The 27382-nt window shown below is 38.3% G+C and overlaps 1 protein-coding gene and 2 long non-coding RNA genes across 3 annotated transcripts in view; 1 reads left to right on the forward strand and 2 right to left on the reverse strand.

Annotated features, from left to right (window-relative positions):
- The window catches only part of LOC144036754 (uncharacterized), a 22162-nt gene extending 13286 nt beyond the window's left edge, over positions 1 to 8876 (reverse strand). Inside the window, exons 1-3 of the long non-coding RNA XR_013288722.1 lie at positions 8503 to 8876; positions 7332 to 7500; positions 622 to 757 (exon numbers count right to left, since the gene is read on the reverse strand). This is a non-coding gene — a long non-coding RNA (uncharacterized LOC144036754). The remainder of the gene's footprint in view (positions 1 to 621; positions 758 to 7331; positions 7501 to 8502) is intronic.
- On the forward strand, positions 1944 to 27001 carry LOC144036752 (androgen receptor-like). Its single transcript, XM_077547621.1, has 8 exons — positions 1944 to 3305; positions 10997 to 11148; positions 11292 to 11408; positions 16834 to 17103; positions 17676 to 17820; positions 20990 to 21120; positions 22911 to 23059; positions 23820 to 27001. Exons 1-8 carry the CDS (start codon positions 2218 to 2220, stop codon positions 23976 to 23978), a joined length of 2211 nt encoding a protein of 736 aa, XP_077403747.1. The 5' UTR covers positions 1944 to 2217; the 3' UTR covers positions 23979 to 27001.
- LOC144036753 (uncharacterized) lies at positions 13701 to 25807 on the reverse strand. Its single transcript, XR_013288721.1, has 4 exons — positions 25725 to 25807; positions 20921 to 21022; positions 18986 to 19100; positions 13701 to 13903 (listed from the first exon to the last, which is right to left on the reverse strand). It is a non-coding gene; the product is annotated as an uncharacterized LOC144036753 (long non-coding RNA).
- Positions 27002 to 27382: the final 381 nt, after the last annotated feature.

A 27382-nucleotide genomic window follows, 5' to 3' on the forward strand; every position in this document is an offset into this window, starting at 1 on the left:
GTTGAGCAGGGGTGTGCAGACTTTTATTCCACTGTATATACATGTGTGAGGAATTTGGTTCCAAATCAAATATTTTGTGTTTTAAAAAGTCAAACACACAGACTAAGGTGTTTATACACATTTTCAAAATGCAATACAGTACTAGTTTGGCTTTCTTTGATGGATGTAAACATACTGACAGGTGATTTAAATGAAAATGGCAGGCATTCTGATTTGTACACAAGCATTCAACTCATATAGATTGTTTCATACTACAAAGAGACCGCCTCGTGTTTTAAGAGCGCTTCATTGCACTGACATAACTTATCGAACACTTTTTGAACATTCCTGAAAGAGATCAAAGATGACATCATGTACAAAAAAACACTGATGTCATAGCATTGTCTCAAAGCATTTATACACGCTTTGAATTCCTTCTTGATTCTGAACAGGTGACGAGATAGGCATGACTTAGCTAAAATTACATTACTGTATTAATTTACTTTTATTGATCCTGTTAAGGCAATTGATAACAAATTCCCATTCGCAGTACCGACCACTGCAAACAAAACTTCTCAGTATTCAAACTTTCTAATAATTTGCCCAAGAACTGGGTCACTGATAGTGTAGTGGTACACTTACCTGACAGCGTGGGGTCAGTTTTCAGTAAGTGACGGAGTGAATGAAATTGTGAATATGAATGGTCATCTTTCTGGCGACCAGTCCAGGATGTAGACTTCCTTTCACCAATTCAGCTCAGGTCCAGATACTCGTGACCCTGAACAGGATGGATGGTTGGAAATTAGAAACACAAAATCCACATACTGTAATTTATGCAAACTACACTAACAAGAATATAGTTAACACACTCAACATCAAAAATAAACCCAAATAACTTTGTAAAGAACCCCCCCCCCACCATCTCATTACATTGTGCAGTAGGTGAGAGTACATTGTAACACAGTCAGGTAGCTAACAGTTCCAAAAAAATGCAAATGAAGGAGCTCAAGAGTAATCCCTGAGACGAATATGCAGGCTTTGCATGGAGCTCATGCGCATCTATCTGCTCATGGGCCCTAAAAGTTATTCCACTGCTGTGCTCAGGACTCCTCCAAATATAGTTTTCATGGCTCATGTTACCGGATGTAACTGAATTATTTTAGCAATACGTAAAAAAAAACATTTTTTCCACAAATAGGAGTACAGTATGAGTCCTTTTTTTGTCCCTTGAGGTATAAACTACCTCGTACATTTTTAACAGGTCTCAGGAGGAGCAAACTTGGAAAAATAAGTTTGAGAATATGGCTCCAAGTTTGAGAATATGGCTAAACAATGGCATATTTCATCACGCCAACATAGGCAACAGCACAATTATTGTAAGTAGTTACCAAAGTAATCAAAGACGACAAAGTCTACAAAGGAGTGACACTATTTGAGTGTAAATTAGGGACAAATGTGCTCAGGATTTTATTCATGGCTAAAAAAAAGAACGTATTTTTATATGATGATTTTCAGGCTGAGTACAAACCTGAAACAAAGACAATTTAATAAGTAATTTTTCAGAAAGGCAAACTACAGATGAGGGAACGGGGAGTGTTTTCTCATCTAAATATAAAGTTAACAAAACAATAATAAACTCACTTATTATTTTTGGGATGGATCTGTGTGTGAGGAATATTTTCTCAGCTACTCACTCACATCACACTAAATATAAAGTTAACAAAACAATACACTTATTTGTGGGAAGGATCTGTGTTAAAACGCGTTCAGATCAAGGCCAAATCACTCAGAATAACAAACTATTTACTAAACGTTCATGTGAGCAGTTGGTCAACGTGTACAAAATCCAGGATACCCTAAAATGCACAATAATGTCACCCCCCGCCCCCTCTCCCATCCTAATAGCAGCCATGGAGACTATAACGCGTAATATAACTGCCCTGCCCACTTCGTGCCACTTTGGAATTACGAAAGTACGCTCAGAAGAGCGCATTTGATCCAAAGGATTGCTTTGTGGCTTTAGCGTGAGTTGCAGTTGCGTGTGTCAAAAATTGAATTGAAGAAGCACTGTCGTCTAATGAATACGTTTTAATTCCACGCAACTGGTCGTCTTGTTTGTTTATGTGAAAGTGGTAGACAGTAGCCAAGACTTCGGTGATTTTATCCAGTGAATTGAACTCACTTTTTTTTTTGGACGAGGTTCGAATCTCCTCTCACACTTCTTTGGACGTGACTCGAATGTCGCAGAAAAAGTTCGCTCTCCGAACTTGTCAAGTGGCAGGGGGAGAGAGAACAACACTCTTTTGGGAAATGAGCCAAAGTAGCAGCACGTTATGGCCAGCGGGGGACAAAACGGCGACCGGCCAAGATGCCCTGTCAAAGACGGAAGAAAGTCGCTTTTTGGCCACAAACTCCACAGGAGGAGAGACGAGCCAGCTGAGGGAAGCCGACAATGCGAATATTTACGGGGCGTATGACAGGGGGAAACAGAGCTGTCAGAGAGAGGCTGACCCACACAAAGATTCGTTCCATACGCAATACCGCGTGGGCGACCCTCGCTCCATTCCAGCCTGCGCCACCATCTCGGACACAGCCCGCGACTTCTGTAAAGCCGTGTCCGTGTCTCTGGGGCTCTCCGCGGACTCGAGTGACACCAGCGACGTGGCTTCCGACCACCTCCAGGCCACCGGCTGTATGTACCAAGCGGGAGCCGCCGGAGCCGCCGGAGCCGCCGGCCCCGCCTCCGTGTCGGCCGCCAAGTACAGGTGCTCGTCGGACCAAGAGGAGCGGGAAGCGATGTTTAAAAGTTCCGAGACAACGTTGCCCCAACAGCACTCCGCTCCCACTTCTTCTTTGGAGTTCACGCTCGCCGACTCCACTGAGCTGACTTGTAAACAATTTGACCACATGGCGACCGTTTTCACGCCGTCCATGTTGCACGACTTGGTGCTCCCCGGACGAGCCTACAAGCCATTTGAGGTATCGTCGTCAGACTACGGTCCCGACAACTGCGGGTACCAACTGGAGCCATACGGCGTCAGTGTGAAGTCGGAGGAGCCGAACGAAGCGTGCGAAGAGGCGCAGTGGGACAACAACTACCCCCATGGCGACAGGTACAACCCTCCGCTTTCGGGGGCGAGGCAGTGTGTGTCGATGCCGCACACGAGTGGGGCCAACGCGGCTTTCATATGCGAGCCATACGAGAGGAGCACCGGGCGAACCGATCAGTGGTACCCCCCCGGTGGGATGGTGATGCCGCCTTACGCCAACGCCAACTTCATCAAGGCGGAAGTGGGACAATGGGTCGATGTCTCCTACGACTCAAGGTAAACAAAAACATCACACTTAAAAGTACACAAATAAACAAAAAAGGTATCTACAATGAGTCTACAAAGACGACAAATGTGACTCTAATGAAAAAATGTTGGCCAACTAAATTTAGAAATGAATAAAATGTAACCCCGGGAAATTATTGAAACAGTTTATTTTTATTTTTTTATTTATAATTTCATATTCATTACACTTGCACTATATTGCTATAAAATGAGTTGTGTCCCAAATAATAATTTCTCTCTGGGAATGACATTTGCTCAACTATTTTGTTTTCACATAGAACGCAACACAACCAGATATGAATTAATATACCAACATAAAGAAAAAAACCTTTGCCCCAAAAAATTGTGCTTCCCAGATTAGTGACTTTATGATCCAGGGTCATAACTGGGCTCAAGTATTAACTCTGACCTCCCCTTGCACTTGACCAATATCAGGAATCTCTTGAATTTAAATGTAACGAAACCCGAATTACTAACTGCTCTGTATTCTAATATTTATTGTTTTGCTGTCAAAACTGGTGGTCCCAAAAAAAATCACATTCAACTGTGCATTTTGGCAAAACTTGTTTAGTTAAGACACACTTATTCCTCATTATCTAAGCATTGTTTTAAGTTTAGTGTCAAGTTTTTAAAAAAACTTGCCTTAAATGACAATTATGTGACTTGAGTAATTAAATGCTATATTTTATGGCTTGGCGTGAAACTCCTGCATGTGGCGTGCATATCTGGTTTAGGGGTTCTGAGTTAGAATCTCAGCTCAGATATTTCTGTGTGTAGTTATCATTTTTAATTTTCGTCCCAGATTCCATAAACATGTATATTACGTTAATTGACGACTTTTAACTTGTGAGTGTTAATGGTGGTTTTTCATGCTGTGGTTGTGTGACAAGTAATCCAGGGTGCACTCCGTTTAATGCTGAAAACCAGCTCGGATAGACTTCAGCTCACAGCATGAGCGGGAGAAGTACATGAATATTTATTGCCAGATTTCTTAACAAAAACAATATCTGAAAATATATTAGAAACAATGTTTCAAATAAGTAATTGTTTTAATGTTCACTTTGGGAACTTAAAACATTTTATTTATAGTATACTGTAAAGAAATGATAAATTATCCGTATCACATGAAATTACAGCAAGTGGATCAAATCTTAATTGAAGTTTTGTGTTTTTAGCTACAAAGGATGGCTGTAAGGAATTAAAAGAAACAATCATTATTTAAAAACTGTCATCAGAGCTTAGCGGACAACAGAGCGAGGCGATGTCCCGCTGTCATCCCTCATGCTTGTGGGTACTTTCTGGTATTGGTGGTCTAATACAGCTCTTTATGCCGAGACTATCAATCAAATCATATTCACAGTGAATTACTGAACCGCATCCATGACAGTGAAACTTGCCGTAGCCAAATCACAAATGAGATCACAAGGAGAAACAGATCAAGGCCAAGCTACGGCCAAATGTTATATCTATATGTGTACAGTAGAAACATTGTTGAGTCAGAGGTTTTTCGATTCTCACCTAAAAGCATCTCCGAGTTTTGTTAATTGCTGCTGTTGAAAGTAGTTGCAGTTGAGAATTCGTGCTCGTAGATTGATTAGTTTGACACAGGTCTGCATTAGTTTAATGCTGGTCTGATCTGAAACTTTAAAGTGCAGTCCAGCACACTGAAAACTCCCAACTAGTTCAATTGCTCAATAGCACTTTTTTTTTGTGTGTGCAGACGGCTGATACCAGCACCAGAACTCAAAACGTGCTTGAGTAGTCACCAAAACCAATAGTACCTTTGATACATAACATCCCCCACAAAACCAATAACAGATCATTTTAAAGACAGACCTATTACCCCAATGGCAATTTAAGCATTTCTAATTTCCAAATGGAGTACTCACAAATACCACTAAGTTTCTGTAAGTTTGATTAATACAATTTATATTAAACCAATGACAATGTTAAATGACAGATCATTTTAAAGAAAGCTTTTTGACACAAGGCACAACAGTCTCTGATTTATGATTTATTTGAAATAAATTAGCAAAAGTGCAAAACCAATAACTCCATGAGATTTAGTACTTGTTCAAATAAATTGAAGATACAGCCTCACCTATGAACCTTTACGTATGACAACTACAAAGTTGGAAAATAGGCCTGGGTGATACATCAAAAAAATGCCGATATATAGATTTTCTTGCCTATTCAGAACAATAACATTAAATTAGGAGACAATATAATAAAATACAACTATTTGGAGGGGAAAAAAAGCAACAGGTGTGTATATTAGTCTGTATAATAAACCCAAGTAAATGCGCTATGTTGCCTGTAAGACTTCCAGCAGGGAAAATAGTCCTTGGTGACAGGTATCAGCAGCCTCTGCGAGTACTTGATCACTTGAAATAAATCCAGTATTCGTCCCAATACCTATATCTGGTATTGGTACTCACCCATCCTTCGTATTGGGTGTTGCATGCGTTTCGATCTAAGTACAATACTTTAATTATTCCATCGAGTATATTGGTAAGTGGATTAATTTAGGATCTATAAAAAGACCCAAACTTTCACTTTGTTCAAAATACATCATGCATGTCCGCTGACTGAGGAGAATCCCCATGCCTGCAGCCCAGCGAGGAGCACAAGCAATACTCTTTGCTTCCATTTTACTCATTTTCACTAATATTCTTCTGTACAGTAATTCAAAATGACTTTCCACAAATATATTCAACTCACATTCTTGAAAAAGGACAAAGCAGCTTTGAACTAAAAGCTGTTTTTTTTTTTTTAAATGGAATTCTTGAGGAGTTACTGTACCTTTCACAGTTCTCCAGTTGTTGGACACAATGATGTCACGGTCGCATGGTACGCCACAATGAAATCCAACTAATGTAAACACCAGACTTGGGCTGGTTAAATGGATTACCGTTTTTTTTTTTAAAGGTTTTAAGAACCGCTATCAATGACTGTCACATTGTCATTTTTGAGGAAGAAAAGGGGCGACAACGGGTACTAGTTGGCCCCAAGGACAACATGAGTCGCATCACAGGTCTCTTATAGAAATAGCACAGCAGTGATGGAGCACTGTGACTTACTAATACTGTGACACCGCGATATATTTCTTTCACGGTTAAGTTGACACAATATGACACGGATCTGCATGTCTCGACATGACCCATGTATGTAGGAGACACTTTTATGTCTGTGTCAAAACAGGAACATACTGTTTTACGGCATCATCATAATCGTCTTTGTGCGTGAGTACCAGTTTTTAGATTGTACAATACATTGGTGTTATTCATTGATACTGCTCTCTCAATATATTGTACATGTTTAAATGTGTTTGCACTATAAGGTGGTACTTAACTCATTGAGTCATTTTCAGCAGTAAAATGTTCATATTTTGTCCAGAATAAATTTGATAACTTCCTTATTTTTCATGTACATAAATTAATCTCAAACAGTGATGTTGTTCTACAAAGTATCCCGACTTCCCGAGTGTGCTGTGGACACAACCAACAAAGGACCTGCCATTCAAAAACCCGCCACAAGAACGAACCTTGAGCATTCTATGGAGTATAGAAAATGATTGTTTCAGATTTGACAATATTTTAAAGAATAACCAGCAACACAGCGACACATTTTATCAACTGTTGGCATCCATTTACGACCCCCTTGGCGCCATACATACTGAACGGGAAAAAGATCTTGCAGGAAATGCGCCACCAAGGTATCAACTGGGCTGACGCCCTGCCAGGAGCACTCCAAGGTGGGAGAGCTGGCAACGTGACTTCGCCAACCTCGACAAGGATGTGCAAGGACAAACATACAGAAAGGAGACAAACTGTTGAACAACAGCAGCCAGCTCCCACGACATAAACTGTACCACCTTGACGTTTTCTTGGATCCTTACGGTCTCTTCAAGGTGGGAGGGAGACGTTCATCTATCAAAGACTCATTCAAACATCATGTGACCAAACTCATTATAGGTCACGGTCGTGATGAAGTAAAACACCAAGGAAAAGGATTCACCATCAATCAAAGTATCCCTGGAATGAACAGAACTGTTGCTTCTTTCATCCCCTGATGTGTGATGCGTCGTAGACTTCGCAGAGGGCCAGAGAATGAGCAACTTATCTGCTGAACAGTTGGAGCCGTCAAAGCCCTTCACATACTGCGGCATGGACGGTTTTGGTCCTCACTACAGAGGGAAGGAAACAACAACAGTCAGAAGTGTATTGAATACCACTCATGGTAGACTCAATACCTTAAATAAAAAAATAATAATTCTCTCGAAACAAACACACAAAAAAAAAAAGAACAAAAAATATTTCCACTTGCTGCTGACTGAAGATGACGTCACTTGTGCTGAGGAAGTAGGTAACGGACCAATCAGGGCTCAGTTTGCAGACCAAACCCAGAAAACAGGTGAGCCATGATTGGTCGTTACCACCTCCCCAGCACAGGTGAGGTCATCTTCAGTCAACAGCAAGTGGAAAAAATTGTTTTTAAAAGGTATTAATTGTACATGGAAAAAAATAATTAAGGTATCAAAATCCTTCTGGACAAAATATTAACTTTTTACTGCTGACAATGGCTCAATGAGTCAAGTATCCCTTTAAGATATCACAATTGATAACCACCCTGGACATGCAGGAGCAAATTGGAGCTTATTGGAGTGGACTAGCATTTTTGCAACTGGATTAGACTACCCCACTAACTGCTTGCAGCTCATAAGGTCATGGAGATCTATTTAAGAGCAGGTGGTGAATAGGAGCCCTGCAGGGAACTGTTCTGGCACCATTGCTTTTCATCCTATATACACTGTATAAGTAATGTACATCTCTCCCCATTGTCACAAAAGTTTTCGAAAGGAGACTGGACTACAAACACGCTGTCCAAAAAAGGCCAGAGTAGACTGTCTTGGGGCGAGGCTCAGGCCCTTTCGCATAAAAGTGGACTCCCCGAGGGCTAATTTTATAACTCCATCACAGCAGCCATCTTTCAGATAGTTGCCTGCTGGGGCAGTATGATATTACGTCCTGAGAGTAGAAACCTGGACAGGCTGATTGAGAAGGCAGTTCAGTTCTTAAGAGTCCCCTGAAGTCAGTGCGTATGGTGATGGGAGAGGAGACATGAGTAAAAACAAATGTTATATCGTCAGTCACTGCTGTTTAGCAGGTGTTCAAAAATAGCCGCTTACCTTAGCTTGGATGAAGGAACCAGGATGAGTAGGGAGGTATCAACAAAAATCTGTGTTTCAAAATAAATAAATAGTCATTAACAAGTTCAAACTAGTACAGTACTGTATGTCTCATATTGTGTTCAAATTCACAAGGCTGGGTCCTCCGAAGCCCAAATTAGTCGGCTGCATGACGTCACTCCTGCCGCGACTCGACAACACGCACAGACTGACACATGAATGGAGTGTCGTTCAATGCGCGACCGGCAAGCCGCACTGACAATCAATTCATATGTAAGTCCGTGCGTGCTGTTTTCTTTTTCTTGTGTCTTGTTTAACAGCACCGTTTATGTGCTCAGTTTGAATTGGATGTTGAAGTGTGAATAAAGAAAGCAAAAAAAAAAAAAAAAACTCCGTGCGTGCTGTCGAGTCGCGTCAGGAGTGACGTCATGCAGCCGACAAATTCGGCTTTCGGAGGATCCAGCCTTGTGAATTTGGACGCAAGCTATGTGTCTGACTGAATGCACACTATCTGCTTCCTGTCTTCTCGCCCTTCAGCAAATCTCCAGCCAATTATAAATCACACTCTCTTGGTTACCTTTATGGCCTCCCAGAAAATTGGAAATTACAGAATTTATGAGCAACACAACTGTGGTGTTAGTGCGACAGTGTGCAATGATTATTTTACGCCAAATAGCGGTACGTTAGGGAAGCGTATTGCATTCACAAAAAAAAACACCTGTTTTCTGACAATTTTTTTGAGGAGCTTTGTTTTTGTGTGTGTGTGTGTGCGCGCGCATGCATTTTTTCAATGTTCTGTTTTTAATTTTCTTTTTTGTTTCAATATGTTATTTATAATTTTCAAGCTTTCCAAAGACACAAGCTGGTGCTCTGTTTTTTGGAGTTTAAAAAAACATTTTTTTTTTATATATACCTCTGAACTCCAAATGACTTGTTGCAGACTCGCTAATGGCGGCCCGCCTGCAATATGTTTCCATGGAAACTTAACTGTTAGCTTACTAAAATTATGCCGATCTATTGACAAATTAGTCCGAACAACGGGATAAAAAAAATGATAATCAAGTGAATACAATATGCTTCCTTAGTATGTGTACCACCACACTTGAATCACTGAAGTTGAACTTCCCTGCAGGTGAAATAATCCGCACTGTCCGTATTGGACCTGGCAGGCCAGTTCTTGCCCGCAGCCCGTTCGTTGGACGCTCCTGCTGGCAGGCCAGTTCTTGCCCGCAGCCCGTTCGTTGGACGCTCCTGCTCCAGAGGGATTTCAAAGCGGAAACTTGTAGTGTGGATTTGAAATACATCTTTTGTGGCAGACACTTAGAACTTTTCTGACACACCTCACTGATTATTTGTCTTGACCACTGTTGATTGTTGAGTAGAACCTATGTCAGCCTTACTTTGGACTCCTTGTACTGCATCTGCAGTAAGCTGTTAAGGTCTTCACAAACAATTTGAAACACACTTCAAGCCAAAATAAACAGTTCAGCTAAGTAATAGCTTCCTGGCTCCTCATGGGTTTGTTTTTTGTTAACATTGACATAAAGTTGGGAATGTACTAATGCATTGTATTTTAAAGATAAGCACAATTATCACTAATGGGACGGAACGGTTTCCTGTATCATTTTCATTCAGGATTACGTGCAGCTGCCTTTGTTAATTTGGGTCCTCTGAGAGCTACCATCGCAAACTTAGCTGGCACATTTTTCACTGTTACCCTTGATGGAGCTCTCACTAGTTGCTGAGTTATAATTCCACTCTTTCTTCCCCCCCCCCCCCAACCTAAGTCACCAAACTGATACTGTCTTGTGTAAATGTTTTTTTTTTCTTAACTCATTTTGCCCTTGTCTGTTTTACTATGAACCTTGATATCTGAGTCGTCGTTATGTCTGGATGGTTTTTTTTCCCCATCGCTGTCTGTGCGCAAAGGCTGACGCTGGGTGCATCCTGCTACCCCACCCCCAACCACCACCCACCCAGTCAGTCCCATGGCTGCACTTTTGACACGCAAATATTTCCCACACCGTCCCCAGTCCCAAAACCACGGTTAGGGGCTGTCGTTTTTATTACGCAAAGTGAAAACCTATAACTCAACACTGTTTTAACTTACGCAAATGCCTGCACATGTTTTTTTATTAGAGGTTTAAGTGGAAATATGACTGTAGTATGCACCAACTCTTCCTGTTTATTTTGGGTGTAGCTCCACAATCAGCCACAAGATGTTTGCACACTTATGTTTGACACTGTAAATTGGATAGAAGTGGAAGAGGAATGAAAACAGGAAGTATTTCAAGCTCAGTCTAGTTTTTGCGGAAACTTATTAAATGTGAAATCCTTTTTAATCCTGATTTCTACGCCTACAGAAAGTGACGGCTGTAGGTTAATTTTGTAATATGCGGTAATTAGATCAATTTGATGATACGAGTGTAGCGTTCCTAATGTTCTGATATTAATGTGTACACACACATTGTGTGTTTCTTGTGGCTAACTGTAGATTTGAGACCGGCAGAGAGCACATGATCCCCATGGAGTTCTTCTATCCGCCGCAGAGAGCATGTCTTATCTGTTCGGACGAGGCATCTGGATGCCATTATGGTGCACTCACCTGCGGCAGCTGCAAGGTTTTCTTCAAAAGAGCAGCAGAAGGTAAACAGGATCAGAAATGAGTATGTGGCGTGAACAGACACACCGCAACATCTTTTAACTTTTAGCTCAAATGACACATTAGATACTGACCTTGCTTTTGTTTGTGACCTACACGTGACATCTGCTCTCCTCTTTATCCAAAGGCAAGCAGAGATACTTGTGTGCCAGCAAGAATGACTGCACCATTGATAAACTGAGAAGAAAAAACTGTCCATCTTGTAGGCTGAAGAAGTGCTTCGAAGCCGGGATGACTCTTGGAGGTAGGGTGGACTAAAGTACTGTTGTCTCACTGGACTGTGAATCAATTTTCACAATAAGATAAGAAAAGAGCATGCTTGTTCCACAGCATAGATGGCCTTATTCCTGAAAGATGCAGAAATTAGTTCCTTGTGTTTTATACTTTTCATATATTAAACAAATGGGTCATTTTCATATCAATTTGACAGGACAGGAAAGACATGGCTCACTTAATTTCCTTATGAAAATCAATGTTTCTGATAATGAGTATTTGATTTATTGCCTGTTTTTTACCACAGGTCATAATTGTTTCTAAGAAAAAAAAATACTCTGAAGCAAAGTTTGATATTAACTCATTCACTGCCATTGACGACTATAGACGTCAAAGATTCATGTGAATAAACAAACTCTGAATATCGACCAATGGTCTAACCTCCTCATAAATCACATTTTAATGGAAAAAATATCTGCCTCAAATAAAAACCAAATATCAAAATTTATAGAAACATGGTCTACGTATATAGAATTTTTTAACCTAATTCTGGTTACTTAATTCTGTCTGTTAGCGAGAGCCACTACATCGTGATAACTTACATTGATGTTTCTGCATTTGGCAATTTATTATTATATTATATTATTAGTATGGGATTTTTTTTAATGGGCTTTAGGTGAACTGATGAATACACACACGCTCGCTCGCACGCACGCACGCACGCACACACACACACACACACACGCACATACACATACTCACCCACATACAAAAAAATATATATATATACATATACACACATATATATATATATATATATATATATATATATATATGTGTGTATATGTATATATATATGTATATGTATTTAAAAAAAAACATTTAAATTTTTTTAATTTATTTGTTTAAAAAAAAAAAAAAAAGGAGAGCAATGATGATGTCAAATCGAATGAACAATACTGAGCTCTCCTGGAGAAAAAAAAAGATTCATGTGAACTATTTCTATTAGTTTAACTTTTTTTTTTTTTCATTTCCTTTTTTATGAAAACCTAGAATTTTTTGGGGTATTGTACATTTATAACAGATATATTTGTGATTGATCGTGAGTCAACTATTGAAGTCATGTGATAAATTACGATTACAAATTTTAATTCTCTGACGCCCCTCATTTTTAATAATCTTTTAAAATTAGGGGCGTCAGGCGATTACATTTTTTAAAATTGTCACTTACCGTGTTATTTAATGTAAAAGTTCTCACGTCCAGATGAACCCTTAACTATTCCATTAGCAATCACACGCACGTGCTGAATTCAGGTGCTGTTTTAATGAATGGTAATAAGCTCAGTGTACTGCATGAACAAAACACATTACAGGGAAGGCGAAGTAGTAAAAGTATTAGTGCTTTGCCAAGAAAGACCAAGCACTTCAATCTCTCTCCACGGCACATCCTCCACAACTCTCCTCAATTGCGGCATCATCACAATAGGGGATGTTAGCGATAATCAAGCCCCTGACCGAGCTGCCGCGCAATTTCGACCTATTTCATTCACTTCCCCTTACTGTCAGCCACATCTGCTTGTCATATTAGGCTGTAAGGATTGACATGTAGTGGGCTAATTTTGGTCTTGTGTTCAATTTCCTCTCCCCTCCATTTTCTCATTCTGTTTACGCTTGAAAATTGTACAGCAGGCACAAAGCTGACATGCGACAGGTGAATTAAAGCAGCAGACATGCTGGTAATTTGGCCACTAGTCAGTGACAAACCCGTGGAGCAAAAAATGCCTTCTGATGTAGTGATTGGTCGTAAAAAGGCACATCTTTTTGAGTTGGTGCTAAAAAGAGCCTCCTTTCACGTATGTTCTCATCATAAATGTGTTATTCACTCGCGGCATGTCACATATATTATTGGCCAAAATATTCTACAGTTCCTCAGTATTTTATTTTCCCTCCTAAAGCTGTGAGTCATTCAATTTTTTTCCTGCTAAAATTAAGTATTTGTGAAAAACAAAAATGTTTTTGTCTTTTTCCAGAGACAAAGTCGATGCAAAACGATTTGCACATTTTTTTTCAGCACAGTGAGAACAAAACCGAATAAAAATTGATGTGCAGCTGTGGTAGGAACACGATAAAGCGATTACAATTTGACTGTAATCCAGATGTGGATTTGTTCCATAATTCTGGTGCAAATTAGCATTGTTCAGCCATGGCGGAGGTCAGCACTTTACTGAGTGCCTAGTACTAGTTCATCGCGGAATAGTACATGTAGTTTCATTTTTAAGATATACTTAAAAATGGAAAGCCTTTAAAGAGAGGCAAACGACAGTTAATTTTTATGCATTTTCTTCAATTTGGCATCTCTTCAAGTATCATTTAATTTCTGATGAAATGAATTCCTTATTATTCTTGGAATGTTATTTCCTCAAATGAGAGCGAAGGAGCTTTTTTCATAGTGCAAGGGCAGGATGCGGCTCCTGCAAGCTGTCCTCATTCACCGATCCTCCTGCGCTGATATTTGGAGCTCGTCATCTGAAAAAATGAATAGAAAAATGAAGGTTCAAGGGAGCAGCTATGTGCAGGACAGCTCATCTCCTTGTATGGCTTCTATCAATTTATTGAACAAAATTGTTCGTGCGTCATCACAATGTAGGAGACGTCATGAGTCCTACCAGCCTACTTTTTCAAATGAAAAAAAAAAAAAAAATCACCTATTCACATTACCAGCGAAGCCTGTTTGCTGTTAATATCCCCAGCAAGCACTTTTAATTAAGCATTTTTATTTGATGTTTGTCATGGGATCAACATTTAGATACGTTAGATTTGGAAATGATACTTCTTATATAATTTGCAATTTGCTCTCACCTCTACCTCATTTGAGGCTGGCTTAAGTTGTGTTTAAAACTGGAAATTCAATATTGAGCGAACTCAGCCGCAAAAGTTGGGTGGCAGTTTTAATAAGAGTCTCTCCACAGAAACTACGAAAGACAATCACGAGACAATTGACATTTACTGTCATTTAGCAGGAAGGAAAATTAACCACGGAAATGATTTTGACCTGTATACAACTTTTTCTGTCCTCAAATTGGGACTTCCACTCTGGCAGGATGCTTTTAGAACTCTACAAGGAAGGAAACACAAATGTAAATTTTGTTTTCCTCCAATTCTGTAGCATCCAAAAGAAGCGACCAAAGTCGGAAATCTGGGTTAAACAGAATTTTTTTTTTTGTTGTATTGACAACCTTTGGTGTTTATTTTCACTTTGGAGGGCTCCATCTTACAAGTTTTGTTACTTGGGTCACACTGCTCAGACTGGTGAGTCCACAGATTTGAGATTTGACACATAGCCTATTACTAATTCCATATGAAAACCATATTTAAAATTCCATCTTGATTTTAACTCATTCACTGCCATTGACGGCTATAGACGTCAAACATTCATTTGAACTAGTTCTATTAGTTTACATTTTTTTCCCACTTTTGTTAACAAGAGTATGAAAACCTAGAAAAATTATTGTATATTTAGAACAGATATAACATTTTTGATCAAACGTGAGTTAACTATCGAAGTCATGCAATTAATTACAATTAAAAAATGTTATCGCCTGAGGCCACTCATTTTTAATCTTTTCTTTCTTTCTTTTTTAATCGCGTCAGTAATTATTCGCATGACTTTAATAGTTTTTATCCATCTCAGGGGGCGGCCATTTTGTCACGTCATGACATTGATGACATCAATGTTGCTCAGGTCTCAGGTAACATCCAATCACAATTCAGCTTCAGAAAACAGGTGAGCTGTGATTGGCCGCCGCCTGATCCCTGCGCAACTGTGATGTCATCTTCAGTCGACAGCAAGTGATAAAATGGCCGCCCCCTGAGTTGGATAAAAACGGCTGGATTTTACTGCATAACTAATATTTCACAAATGTAATGTTAATCAGAATGACTAATGAGGTCACATATAACATATTATTGTGAAGAAATGTTTAAGGTCGACTTCCCCTTTAACTCTTTGACTGCCAAAAACGTTAAATAACGTTTAGTAAAATCCTATGGAGGACTGCCAAAGACGTTAAAATACGTTTTTTTCAAGACAGAGGTGAAATTAACCATTTTTTATTGTTGATTACTTAAAAACGGAATAAGGTAGAAACAAACTTTTTTTTCTGATGAAAGATGAGAGTCCAATCTTTCATTTGTTAGTATGTGTGTTTCCATAGTCCAAACACATAATTTTCTGTGGACCTTGAAAGACCAGTCAAAAATGCTTAAATCGGCTGGCACCCACGGCATCCCTTTTCTGAAAACGTCTGGCAGTCAAAGAGTTAAGCAACATTTGCATTTAACATTTGCTCTAGTTGCAGATCAGAACTGCACACTGGTTAGAAATGTTGAACCAACCAACAAAACATTCAGATGAGAAATATACTTGGGAAGTCATGCCACATAATAATTGGACTGAGGTCAGGAATCTTAACTGGGCCAATCTAGAAGACATAATGATTTACGTCCAGGCCACGAGGCAGTAAAGCACTCCTAAACCATGACCTCTGCAGGATTTAAGAATGCTAATATTTTACCATGGACTAAACACACATCTGAGTTCTTAAAGTATGACTAAGGCAGATTCTTGAACAACAGTTTTAACGCTGAACGACATCAACGGTCTTAAACCTCAAGTTAAAAAAGCGCCATCATTATACGTTAATATTTTTTCTATGAACCCTCATTTGATTGACTCCACAAATCATGCATCAGTTTGGTCTGTAAGTGTAGGTTGTCACATGCAGCATCTGCCACAGGTCGGTGAGAGCACCTTTTTCCATTCGCCATCTCTCAATTTCAACTCGTGCGCTTTTTCCCATTCGCCATCTCTCAATTTCACTCTGCTTTTTAGTGGAGGATGAATCCCAAATGTAATGCAAATGGCCATGATTTTTACCCAGTTGTCTGCTTCAAAGATGTCTGCAACCCTGCAAAATCTTCTAGGTTGGAAAGAATTTAAAAAGAGTCCAAAAAATAAAATAAAAAGCTAGCCCTCATACAAAATGACCGCAGACCTTTCCATCAGATGAGGCGCATCTGTTCAATATGACTCAAAAGGTTGGGAGATTAGAAGATGAGTCATGGGCATTGTTGGCTAAAATTGTTTTTTTGGGGGGTAGGTTTAAAAAAAAAAAAAAAAAAAAAAAAAAACTGTCTGCATGAAGCATTTTTAAATTGATCGTTTGTGAAATGACTTGAATTCTCAGAAATGCAATCACCTTGTCTGCCTTTTTCAGATCTTTTTGGCATAATGGCATAAAAAGACAAATGAATGTCTTACAGGAATAAATAAAGTTTTCTGAATCTGAACGGTTGACTTTTCGAAATTTGACTTTTTGCCTGATTCATCATTTCTAAAGCACCATCTCTTTTATCTTTTTAACCACAATTGTTTTTGTTTTTTTCCTTTTTGCTAGCACGCAAACTGAAAAAGATTGGACAGCCCAAAAATGCCCCCGAGCAAATCGTTATTAATAAACCAGAGGCTATCCAGAATGTATCGATCCTGAATTCCAACACCCAACAAGTGGTCTTCATTAACATCCTGGAGTCCATTGAGCCGGAGGTGGTGAATGCAGGCCACGATTGCGGCCTGCCCGACTCAGCAGCCTCTCTGCTCAGCAGCCTCAACGAGCTTGGAGAAAGACAATTGGTCAAAGTGGTCAAATGGGCGAAAGGACTCCCAGGTAAGGCACCGGTGATTCAAGTCATTTCAAAAAGTTGTCTTTTTTTTCCTATTTTCTTTTTTTGCATATTAGACAATCCAAGACAGTCATGCCACAGGACCGAAAGCGTCATTGTTCATTTTGGAAATTCAGGCAGCAATCCAGTCGATGAAGGACATCAAGTTCTTTAGAAACAAGATGGCTGATTTTCAATTGTGTATGGAAACTGATGCTAATGTTTTTTACATGGGATGTTTGAATAGGCTGCAAATTATTTACATTTTTTTTTCTGGCTAGACCATGTTGGCATTGATCTCACTGCAATTTTGAGAAAGAGAATTGCTGTTTGGCTGGAGAAATGAAGCATAAACACCTACAAATTTGAGTTGTCCATTGGTTATGACAGAACTTGATAAACAGGAAACAAAACAGTCTATGGAAAAAGTAGTGGCCCTAAAATTGATCCATGAGAAATCCCACAGGGTATTGTTGAGAAAATGCTGACACGTTAAATCTACTTTTTTTTTTATTCTAAATGAGACAAGACACGTTAAGGTGTTTTAAAATGTCTAATGTGTAATCGCTGCTTGTAGGTTTTCGGAACCTCCACGTGGATGACCAAATGACTGCCATCCAGAATTCTTGGATGACCGTGATGGTGTTTGGTTTGGGGTGGCGCTCCTATAAGAACACCAACGGCAGGATGCTGTACTTCGCGCCCGATCTCATCTTCAATGAGTAAATGATCGCATTCAATTGACATATAATGACAACGTTTCTTGCTGCCTCACATCTTTTCCACTCACTTGTTCATGACAAAATTGAAACGCAATTGTATGGCCATTAGTCTATTTTTACTATTCTCAAACGTGACAACCATACTGCAATTATGCAAAGAGGCAAAAAAAAAAAAGAAGTGACAAATGGAGTGTATATATGAGGTTGGGCTGGCATCGTACACTAACATTATTGGAAAAAAAATAATAATAAAAATGGTCCTGCTGTAATTATAAAAATTGTGGAACTAAACACTTTTGCCTTTTTGTTTTAAGACACTAATGCATTTCTGTCAATTGCTCTGCTTATTTAAAAAGATAAAAGGTAGAGGAAGGGAGCTTTATTTATTTTTAGGATGGGGTTTTGGATCAAGTTAGGCCATGCATAATTCATCTCTACAAACAGTCTGCACTGTGACTCAAACCCAGAATCTCATGCCTGTGAGTGACGTGCTAACCACTGGTCCACTGTGCTGCTTATTTATCTTATTTGGAGATAGTCCCATCACAAGCAAGTAACTTTCTTTTCTTTTTTTTGAATAAAGTTATTGGCAACCAGTCCAGGGAGTAAACCTGCCTCTCGGCCCAAGGTCAGCTGTGATGGGCTCCAGCACAACCGTGAGCCCAAAGAGTGAAAGCAGGATAGAGAATTAGAAACTGGTCATGAAAATTAATCCCAAAATGGTGTTGAAATAATTTCCCACCATGTTCTCCTTTAGGCTCCACTTAAAACAGTTGCAAGTTGTTAAAATGACATCTAAGAGTAAATTGAAGACACCGACTTGAGTGTCAGGATAGAAGACAGATTACTTCGGTTGTCTTCAAGGTGTGTTGGTGGATTAGCAGCTCCAAATTGGAGCAGTGAATTACGGCTGGTGGAGCCCGTGTAATTCAGAAAAGGTGGGTAATTTGAGCTATTTGAAAGAAATGTGAGCGCTAAGTGTTAATGGACTCAAGTGCTGCTCCCTGTCACTTGGCTGCTTACCGTCTCTCGCCAAGCCAGGCTTATCCTTTAAGAGTGGCAACAAAAAAAAAAAAGCTGGCACGGGAATTGTAATGAGACACCAAATTCAGCAGTGATTGAATAATTGTTGTGCTTTTTCATGGAAAGCGAGGCGGAGGCGTACCTGGAGCTCGCCATGGCATCGAAGCTTGAGCAATATGTTGGGCGTCTTGCACTGATGCACTCTTCTAATTGTCGCAAAGAGATTGGGCTGCACATGAAAGACGAGTGGGAGAGATCTGAAAACGAGAAACGATTGGAAGGGCAGCCTTAGCGGAGTCTCATCAGTTGAACATGAACACTTTTTTTATTTTATTTTTTTAAACAAAGGCAGCAGTCCCCAAAATGATAGTGCTGCAAGTCATTTTATATATTGTGGTAGATTGACTTTATTGCTTGTTTCCAAATAGTTGGGTCTTTGAACTGCCTGTCTAGTGTGAAATTACACTAAGACACTAAATTAGCTACACTGCAAAGACTGAAATCTTAAGTAAGATATAATTTCCTAAATTTAACCTAAATTGGCTTATTTTGCTCTGACAAGTTATTTTTTCTTAACTCATTTACAGCCATCATTTTTATTTTTTTTTTTAAAGGTTCTTAAAAATTAAAGGCAAGAGGCGATTAACTCATTCACTGCCAATGACGGCTATGGACGTAAAAAATTCATTTGAACTATTTCTATTAGTTTCGCATTTTTTTCCACTTTTGTTAACAAGCGTATGAAAACCTAGAATTTTTTTTATTGTATATATAGAACAGATATAAAATTTGTGGTTAATCTTGAGTTTAAATAATTAAGCCATCAAACAAAAAATAAAATATTAAGAAATTAGGGGCATCAGACGATAATTTTTTTTAATTGTAATTAATCGCATGACTTCAATAGTTAACTCACGATTAATCACAAATTTTATATCTGTTCTAAACGTACAATACATTTTTTTCTAGGTTTTCATACTCTTGTAAACAAAAGTGGAAAAAAATGTGAAACTAATAGAAATAGTTTCAATTTTTTTTCCACTTTTGTTAACAAGCGTATGAAAACCTAGAAAAAAAATGTATTGTACGTTTAGAACCCATGTAAAATTCGTGAAAAATTCGTAGTTAACTAGTGAAGTCATGTGATTAATTACAATCAAAAAAATTTAATCGCCTGATGCCCCTAATAAAAAAAGAAAAGATTATTAAAAATTAGGGGCATCAGATGATTACATTTTTAAATTGTAATTAATGGATTAATCACAAATTATCTGTTCTCAATGTACAATAAAAAAATCTAGGTTTTGTTAACAAAAGTGGGAAAAAAAGTGAAACTAATAGAAATAGCTCAAATAAATTTTTGACGTCTATAGCCGTCAATGGCAGTGAATGAGTTAAAGATAATTTGGTTTATTTGAGGTAATCATTTTCTTATTTTACTATATGTTTTTCTTAAATTTTCTACTGTCCTTTTTGCAGTGTTATACTTATTTGCGAGAGTGATTTGGGTTTGGCACAGTTATCCATAATATGTCCCCTTTAAGTATAATTTGTGATAAATAAATTCATTTGCCCACAGACACCTGTTAATCTGCCCCTGGCTTCTATCTGAGGAAATACAAAATTGATCAGGAATAACAGTCATAGATTTTTGTAAGGTCGTGCACCAGTTTGAGCAGTTGGGATCAGTCACATTTTGCGGAATAATCTTACATGTTCCATTACATTTCCATCCTTCCATTTAGAACTGATGAAATATTATTCGTTCTGCTTCGTCTTGGTTTCATAAGCTTTTTTACAATGTGGTTATTTCCTATTAATAATAATTTTTAAAAAAGCACAGAAGCGAAACGATTTAACACTTGTGTCGGACCTCTGGTCACTCGCTGGCCTGTGCTTGTCAGAATGGGAAATACCCCCAAAAAATTCAGACCTAATATCGTTAGAAGGAAAATCCACTTTTGTTCCCTTTGCATTACAATTTTCACCAATTTGGCGGTAACCTCACATCCCCTCTGCTGCAGCTCATCATCACACAACCAAAATGTCAGACGTGTAAAAACATTTGATGCCTCACTTCTTTTGTGATTTGAGCTCTCCCATGACCTCGCCTCCTCACCCAAGCGCTCTTCTTTCCCATTGGCAGGCATCGGATGCACGTCTCCAGCATGTACGAGCACTGCAGCCGAATGAAGCAGCTGTCACAGGAGTTTGTAATGATGCAGCTCACGCATGAGGAATACCTATGCATGAAGGCCCTGCTCCTCTTCAGCATTCGTGAGTTGGGATTAGTTCATGGGAATTTCAGTTTGCCTAACTAGTCAATATGTGAGATGAAGACTTGGAGGTGTTTCACCATGTACCTCCGGGGTCTTGTGGGTGGAGCTGTGTTTGAATTTTGTAAGAAAAAAAATTGTGTGGGTTCAAAAAAACAATTCTAATTATTATAGGGTCCACTGTAGGGCTAAGTTGTAATATCACCATTCAGCACTAGATGGTATACTGTACATGGTGCATATACTACTAGAGCCGTATATACTGTAGAGAGTTTGGCCAGTTTTGTCAGTAGGGTAACAAGATGGCGTCCATATGTCATGTGACCAACTGGTCACATACAAGGTTTTTAGTTGACGAAAACTAAAATTCAAAAAACAATTTCATTAACGAAAAAAAAAAAAAAAAGCTTTTTTTTTTTTAAACAAAAAACAACTAAAACTGCATTTTATGTTTACAAAACTAACTATAATTATAGCAAAAATGTTCTTTGTTTTAATCTTTGCTAATTCATTGAATGCATTAGCCTTTTGGGGATGATTTTAAATGTGTTTTTAAGTAGATTTATTTACCTGGAATAAGGACGTTTGAAAGTGTCACACAGAAGTGACATCTTAGCAGTCAATAGAAAAGAACCTTCAGATGATGTCGCGCCGAGGCGACAACAAAATGCAACGCTAGGTAAGAAACGGATTTTATTAAATATTGTGCACAAGCAGAGGTGGCAAATCCAGGTCCAGAAAGTAAAAACCCTATCACAGTTTGGCTTTAACCCCAGGTGCTAGCTAGCTAGCTCCCATGGTGCTCGTTTACCTGCTAGGAGGGAGCTAGCTAGCTAGCTAGCTAGCAAGCATCAATGGCTAAAGCCAAACTGTGGCAGAGTTTTTACTTTCTGGACCTGGATTTGCCACCTCTGCGCACAAGTCATACATATATAATAATAAATAAATACATAAATAAACAAAAACTAATACTGAAACAAACTAAACTAAAACTAAGCTTTTTTTTTTTTTTAAATAACTAAAACTAATCAAAACTAACAGAACCGGCCTGAAAACTAATTAAAACTAACTCAATTTAAAAAACCAAAACTCAAAATTAAAAAACTAACTAAAATGAAAATTCCAAAACTATAACAACCCTTGTCACATGACATATGGACGCCATCTTGTTACACTGCTGAAGCCGAGTTGGCCAAACTCTCTCTCTATACGGCTATACTTGTAGAGAAGTAGATTTTTCAGGTATCAATACTTTTATGTATTTATTTTTCTAATGGCAATGTTCCTAAATTTCAAAAGAAAGTCTGTACTTTATACCCGGCTTGTTACTTTGTTCAACTTCCACAGATGAAGAAACAAAGTAAAACAGATGTTACTAGAGAGCGGTCAACATAAGGCAGGGGGGAAAAAATGAGGGACGGCAGCAATACAGAGGAACGGTAACGATAATGACGCAATATATTCCCGTCAATGAGCTAATTTAAGAGAATTGTTTGATGTTGCAACTACAAGAATGAATTGTGGGATTAGTCAACGTTCGCAAAGCTGTGGGAACATGTTGTTTTGATCGTGTCCAGTGATTTTCATCTTCTCAGTACAAGCACTATGCAAGTTAGATGTTAGTAAGATGGAAGCTCTTTTGTACTGTGCAGAGGTTATTTTTGTTGTTGTAGGAGTATCTCTTTACTTACGTACATGGACAAATTTCATTCTGTGGCCAGCGGGAAGAAAAACTTGAAATTGACAAAAATAATGAAAAAAAAAATGTCTGAACGTTTTTGTTGCCTGCAGTTCCAGTGGAAGGTCTGAAGAGCCAGAAGTACTTTGAAGAGCTGCGCCACAGCTACATCAACGAACTCCGCCGGCTGATTAACGCTCGCTTTCCAGTCAATTCGCAGAGGTTCTACTACCTCACGCGACTGATGGACTCCCTCCACGTAGTGAGATGCACTCCTTGCTAATAGACTTTTTGCTGTGCTAAAAGGAACAATACCGATATGTTTAAAAAAAAAAACATTCAAACCTTAACTACATCTCAAGTCTGATTAAATAGAAAAGAACCATATGAAATTTAATGCAATAATGAGGCGGTTAATATGACTCGCCGATAGACAGATTTGAAAGGTTTTTGCACGTCGTTTCTAATGTGGGCTCTGATATCAATCTCGCACAGGTTATTTTTCCTCCCCCAGCAGATCTTAATTAAACGGAAATGACTTTTTATTTTAAAAAAAAAAGGACATACACTCGCAGCCGTTTGTCACTGAAGCAACCCCCTTCGCTCCCAGCTGTTTTCCTGCATATTAGTCTCTCTTCTTTCTCCAGGAAACAAAGTGTATTTGTTTTATTTTATCTGTTTCCGTTTTGAAGCAATTAGTATTATAATATAGCTAAGGTTCATCATTATTCACAAATCTATTTAGAAATGTGAGTAAAAGAGATTTTTTTTTTCTACATGGCCCTGGTTGATCTCTTACACTCTGCTAACTAACTATCATATAAGTTGTCTCTTCAGTTCAGAGGCTGCGTCAAAATAAAAAAATGTGGCAATATTTAAAATAGAACGTTTTCATACATTTTTGGTAGCAAATGAGTTCAGATTTAAAAAAAAAAATATGCATAATGGTCAATAAAAAATATATGTTTTTTCTGATGATTTTCTTGTCGTTGATTTTTAATGTCATTTCTCCTGCGTTTCAGATGGTGAAGAAACTGCAGCAGTTTACGTATGACCTGTTTCTCCAAGCTCAGTCGCTGAACGGCAAGGTGAGCTTCCCAGATATGATTGGAGAAATCATCTCTGTCCACATACCGAGAATTCTGGGGGGTTTGGCCAATCCCATCATGTTCCACGAGTAGCACGTGACATTTTTTTTGGGGGGGGGGGGTTATTTTCCCATCAAGAAGTAACACATCTTTTGCTGCCAGCCTGGCATGGCTTGTACTCTTTCCTGGCAATTATGAGTTCATATTCTTTTTTTTTTTTTCTGATAATTTTATCTCCTCTTTTAAGCCATATTTTGTGTCCTTGTTCACAACCGCGTGAGCTTGTTTTGTTTTCTGTTGTCAGTCCGAGCTGAGATGCCACAAAGCAAAGTCACAAATGAACATCACACCTACCAGATTGGAAACACGTCATTATGTACACAGGCACGTTTGACAAGGCTAGGAAATCCAATAAAAGAGCTGGATTTTAAATAAATAAATAAAAAATGTGCGTTTACAAAGAAAATATTGCTTAGTTTTTTGTTGTTTTTTTAATTAACACGGTCAGATATTTAATGCAATGAGTCACTCCAGAATTTTGTGGCGGAGTGATTTTTGGGACTAAAATGAATGTAAGGTACTTTAAAAAAAAAAAAATAAAAAAATAAAAACGGCCAGTAGCAGTGTTCTTTTGTACCATGGTTTTTATAGTGAACAAAAAGTTATAAAATTAAAATAACTAAAACTGGAATTAAAAAAAAAAAAAAAAGTCATCAATGAAAAAAGCGCATGAATAATGTATCCATTGTGAAGTGTCTAGGAAAGTGCTATATAAATCTGATGCATTATTATTATTATTGTCATTTGGGGACCTTGATCGCTATAGCTGCGTATATCATCTACAAAAACAGGATAGCCCATATTTGTGTTCTGAAGAATTTGTTCATACATCCTGATCAAAAGGGGTCCCTTGAGGAACCCCCACATCATTGCCGGTCATTCGATCAGATCCAAGAATTCTAATGGTCACAAAATTCCTTCAAGTAGGATCTTGAACCATTTTAGGACTGTTCCATTCATTTTTCAGCCTGTTCAACAATATACGATGATCAAAACACTAAATTGAGATCCAATAAGACTAGAACTGACACCTTTCCTGAGCAAGTCTTCAATCTTGTGTCATTTAGTACTTTAATAAAGAGCAAATTCTGCTACACTTTTTTTTCTTTTATCAACTTGATCAAATTCTGTCATGTTAATTAAGTTATTCCTGGGCATCATGAAGCATGACGTTTACATGAATTAGTTTGAATTACCAACAGCTGTGTGTGATGAAGTGAAGTTCAACACTGCTACTGCCAACTACAATGACAGAATATGCAATACTTCAAACAATAAAAAAAACCCGAAATCAATTAAAATGCTATGCTAATTAGATTTTTTTTAAACTTAATTTTACAATGCAATCAAAAGTTTTTTTTCATTTTTTTTTTTCCACTGTCAGCCATTATATAACGTAGGCTGGATTGACACTTTTGGTCCAAATTCGGATACCATACCTATGTCCGTTACACCTAAATTTGAGTTTACATTCCCTGAGCACACGGAACAACCCACAAATAACTTTATAAGCATCAAAACTACAAATTGACAACATGGAAGTACGCAATAATAGATAATAAAATATAATCTTAACACCCAAGCTCATATATTTACATCGTCGGGCGAAAATACTTAACGTTTATCGACAGTTCTAAAGAAAAGTCATTGTTACAAAAATGTATGTAAGTATGGGAGGAGTGGACCAGCATGTCAACAATTTGTTGTAAATAATAATTTTTGGACTACAATATTGCCTTCATTGAAATACACATGAATGTAGTGTGTTGTCATTCTTACGCTTAACGCAGGGTTGCTCAAGTTGGGTCCTCGAGAGCCCCCTTACCCAGCCTGTTTTCCATGTTTCGCTCCGCTAACACACCTGATTCACGATCAGGATCGTTATCAGGCTTCTGCATCATTAGATTCAGCTGCGCCGGATAGGACCGAACTTGAGCACCCCTGGCTTAACGTGCAACTGTATACTTGTGGTTCACTAAATGTGATTGGACTTGGTTTGATGTTTTTTTCAGAGGAAAGGCTAAATGTGTCCACTTTGACAGCGTTTGATAGAGCTTTTGCATTGGATCTCGTTGCATTGTGCAAGTGTACTTCAAGTATTAGTGGCGTGGCAGACTCCCTTCACTTTGAAACAGTTGAGATAAAAAAAAAAAAAAAAAAACGCAGGCTTAGACAAAAAAAAAAAAAGGAATAAAGTTTTGAAGTATTGCCTACCGTTTTGCAGTTAAAACCGGGCAAGAAATGCATTGGCTGTTTTAGAGCGATTCCAACCGTTTTTTGATCAAAATAACTCGACTTGAGCAACGTTGTGCAGATACGTTTTTTTGATATAGGTGCCACCAAATTTGATATGCTGTAAACCATGAGTCATCAACATGGGAGCCCGCAGGCTCCCAAGGACCACGTGGAGCCATTTTCAATTTCAATCAGTTACCTCGGAACTAAATATCAAGTTGCATAGATTAAAAAAAAAATTAAATTAAATAAATACAATTTTATCCACGGCTCCCATTAAGTCATCTAGCTGTGGTTTAATAATACTTTTATACGTCTGCTTCCTGTGTGGTGTCGCTTACCTTAGTTTATTGAACATGAGCTAAAATTCCAGATTGTCATTGATCAAGACAGCATGTTGTAGAGTTAACATATGTAAGCAGCTAATTCATAAACGAGCATTGCAAACGATGAACGTATTTGTTGTGTTTTGCTTCAACGTGTCCAAAGCCAAAAAATAAAAATATATATATTCATTCAATCTACGCTGATACTAAATGTTAATTTTGGCCATAATATGCTTTTCACAAATAAAAATGTGAAAACATGAAAAAGCTTTTTTATCGTTGGTATGTGCCCAGTCTACTGCATATTAAAGTGGTCCACTTTGTACCCTTACTGTATATATTGATCAGTGTTGCTTTTGGTATTGTAATATCTGCTTCTTGTTGGTTCTATCTAACCATGTGAAGGTTTTTTTTTTTTCCCACAAAGTATGTAGTAAATATGTAACGGCTGCTTCGTCGTCTTAAGGCAAATAAAAATCATCATGCATAATGACACGGAAAGTTTTTCTGTCTCTTCATACCAGAATCACTTCAGACCTTTGAAGTTTTCTCCCTGGCAACATTTGAGGTCTAAAGCCTTTTAGAGAACACACCTTCTTTCATACTGTGGCAATTGGCTGCTTAAAAGTATGAATCGAGTCAATTGACATGAATTCCAGACATGAATTTCAGCCAACTTGATCCTGATGAGCTTTCCCTCGCTTGTGCAAAAACTCTTGCCTGGCACTGAAGGTTGGAATGTGGTGGGAGGAGTGGATGTGAAAATAAATACAATGCCTGATTACAAACGGGTTTTTATCATCGCTGACCTTTTCGATATTAAAATGTGGGGAAAGGAAGTGATATGAACTGAAAAAAAAAATATTTACTGCAGTC

Source organism: Vanacampus margaritifer, chromosome 16 (genome assembly GCF_051991255.1).
Source record: "Vanacampus margaritifer isolate UIUO_Vmar chromosome 16, RoL_Vmar_1.0, whole genome shotgun sequence".
NCBI lineage: Eukaryota > Metazoa > Chordata > Actinopteri > Syngnathiformes > Syngnathidae > Vanacampus > Vanacampus margaritifer.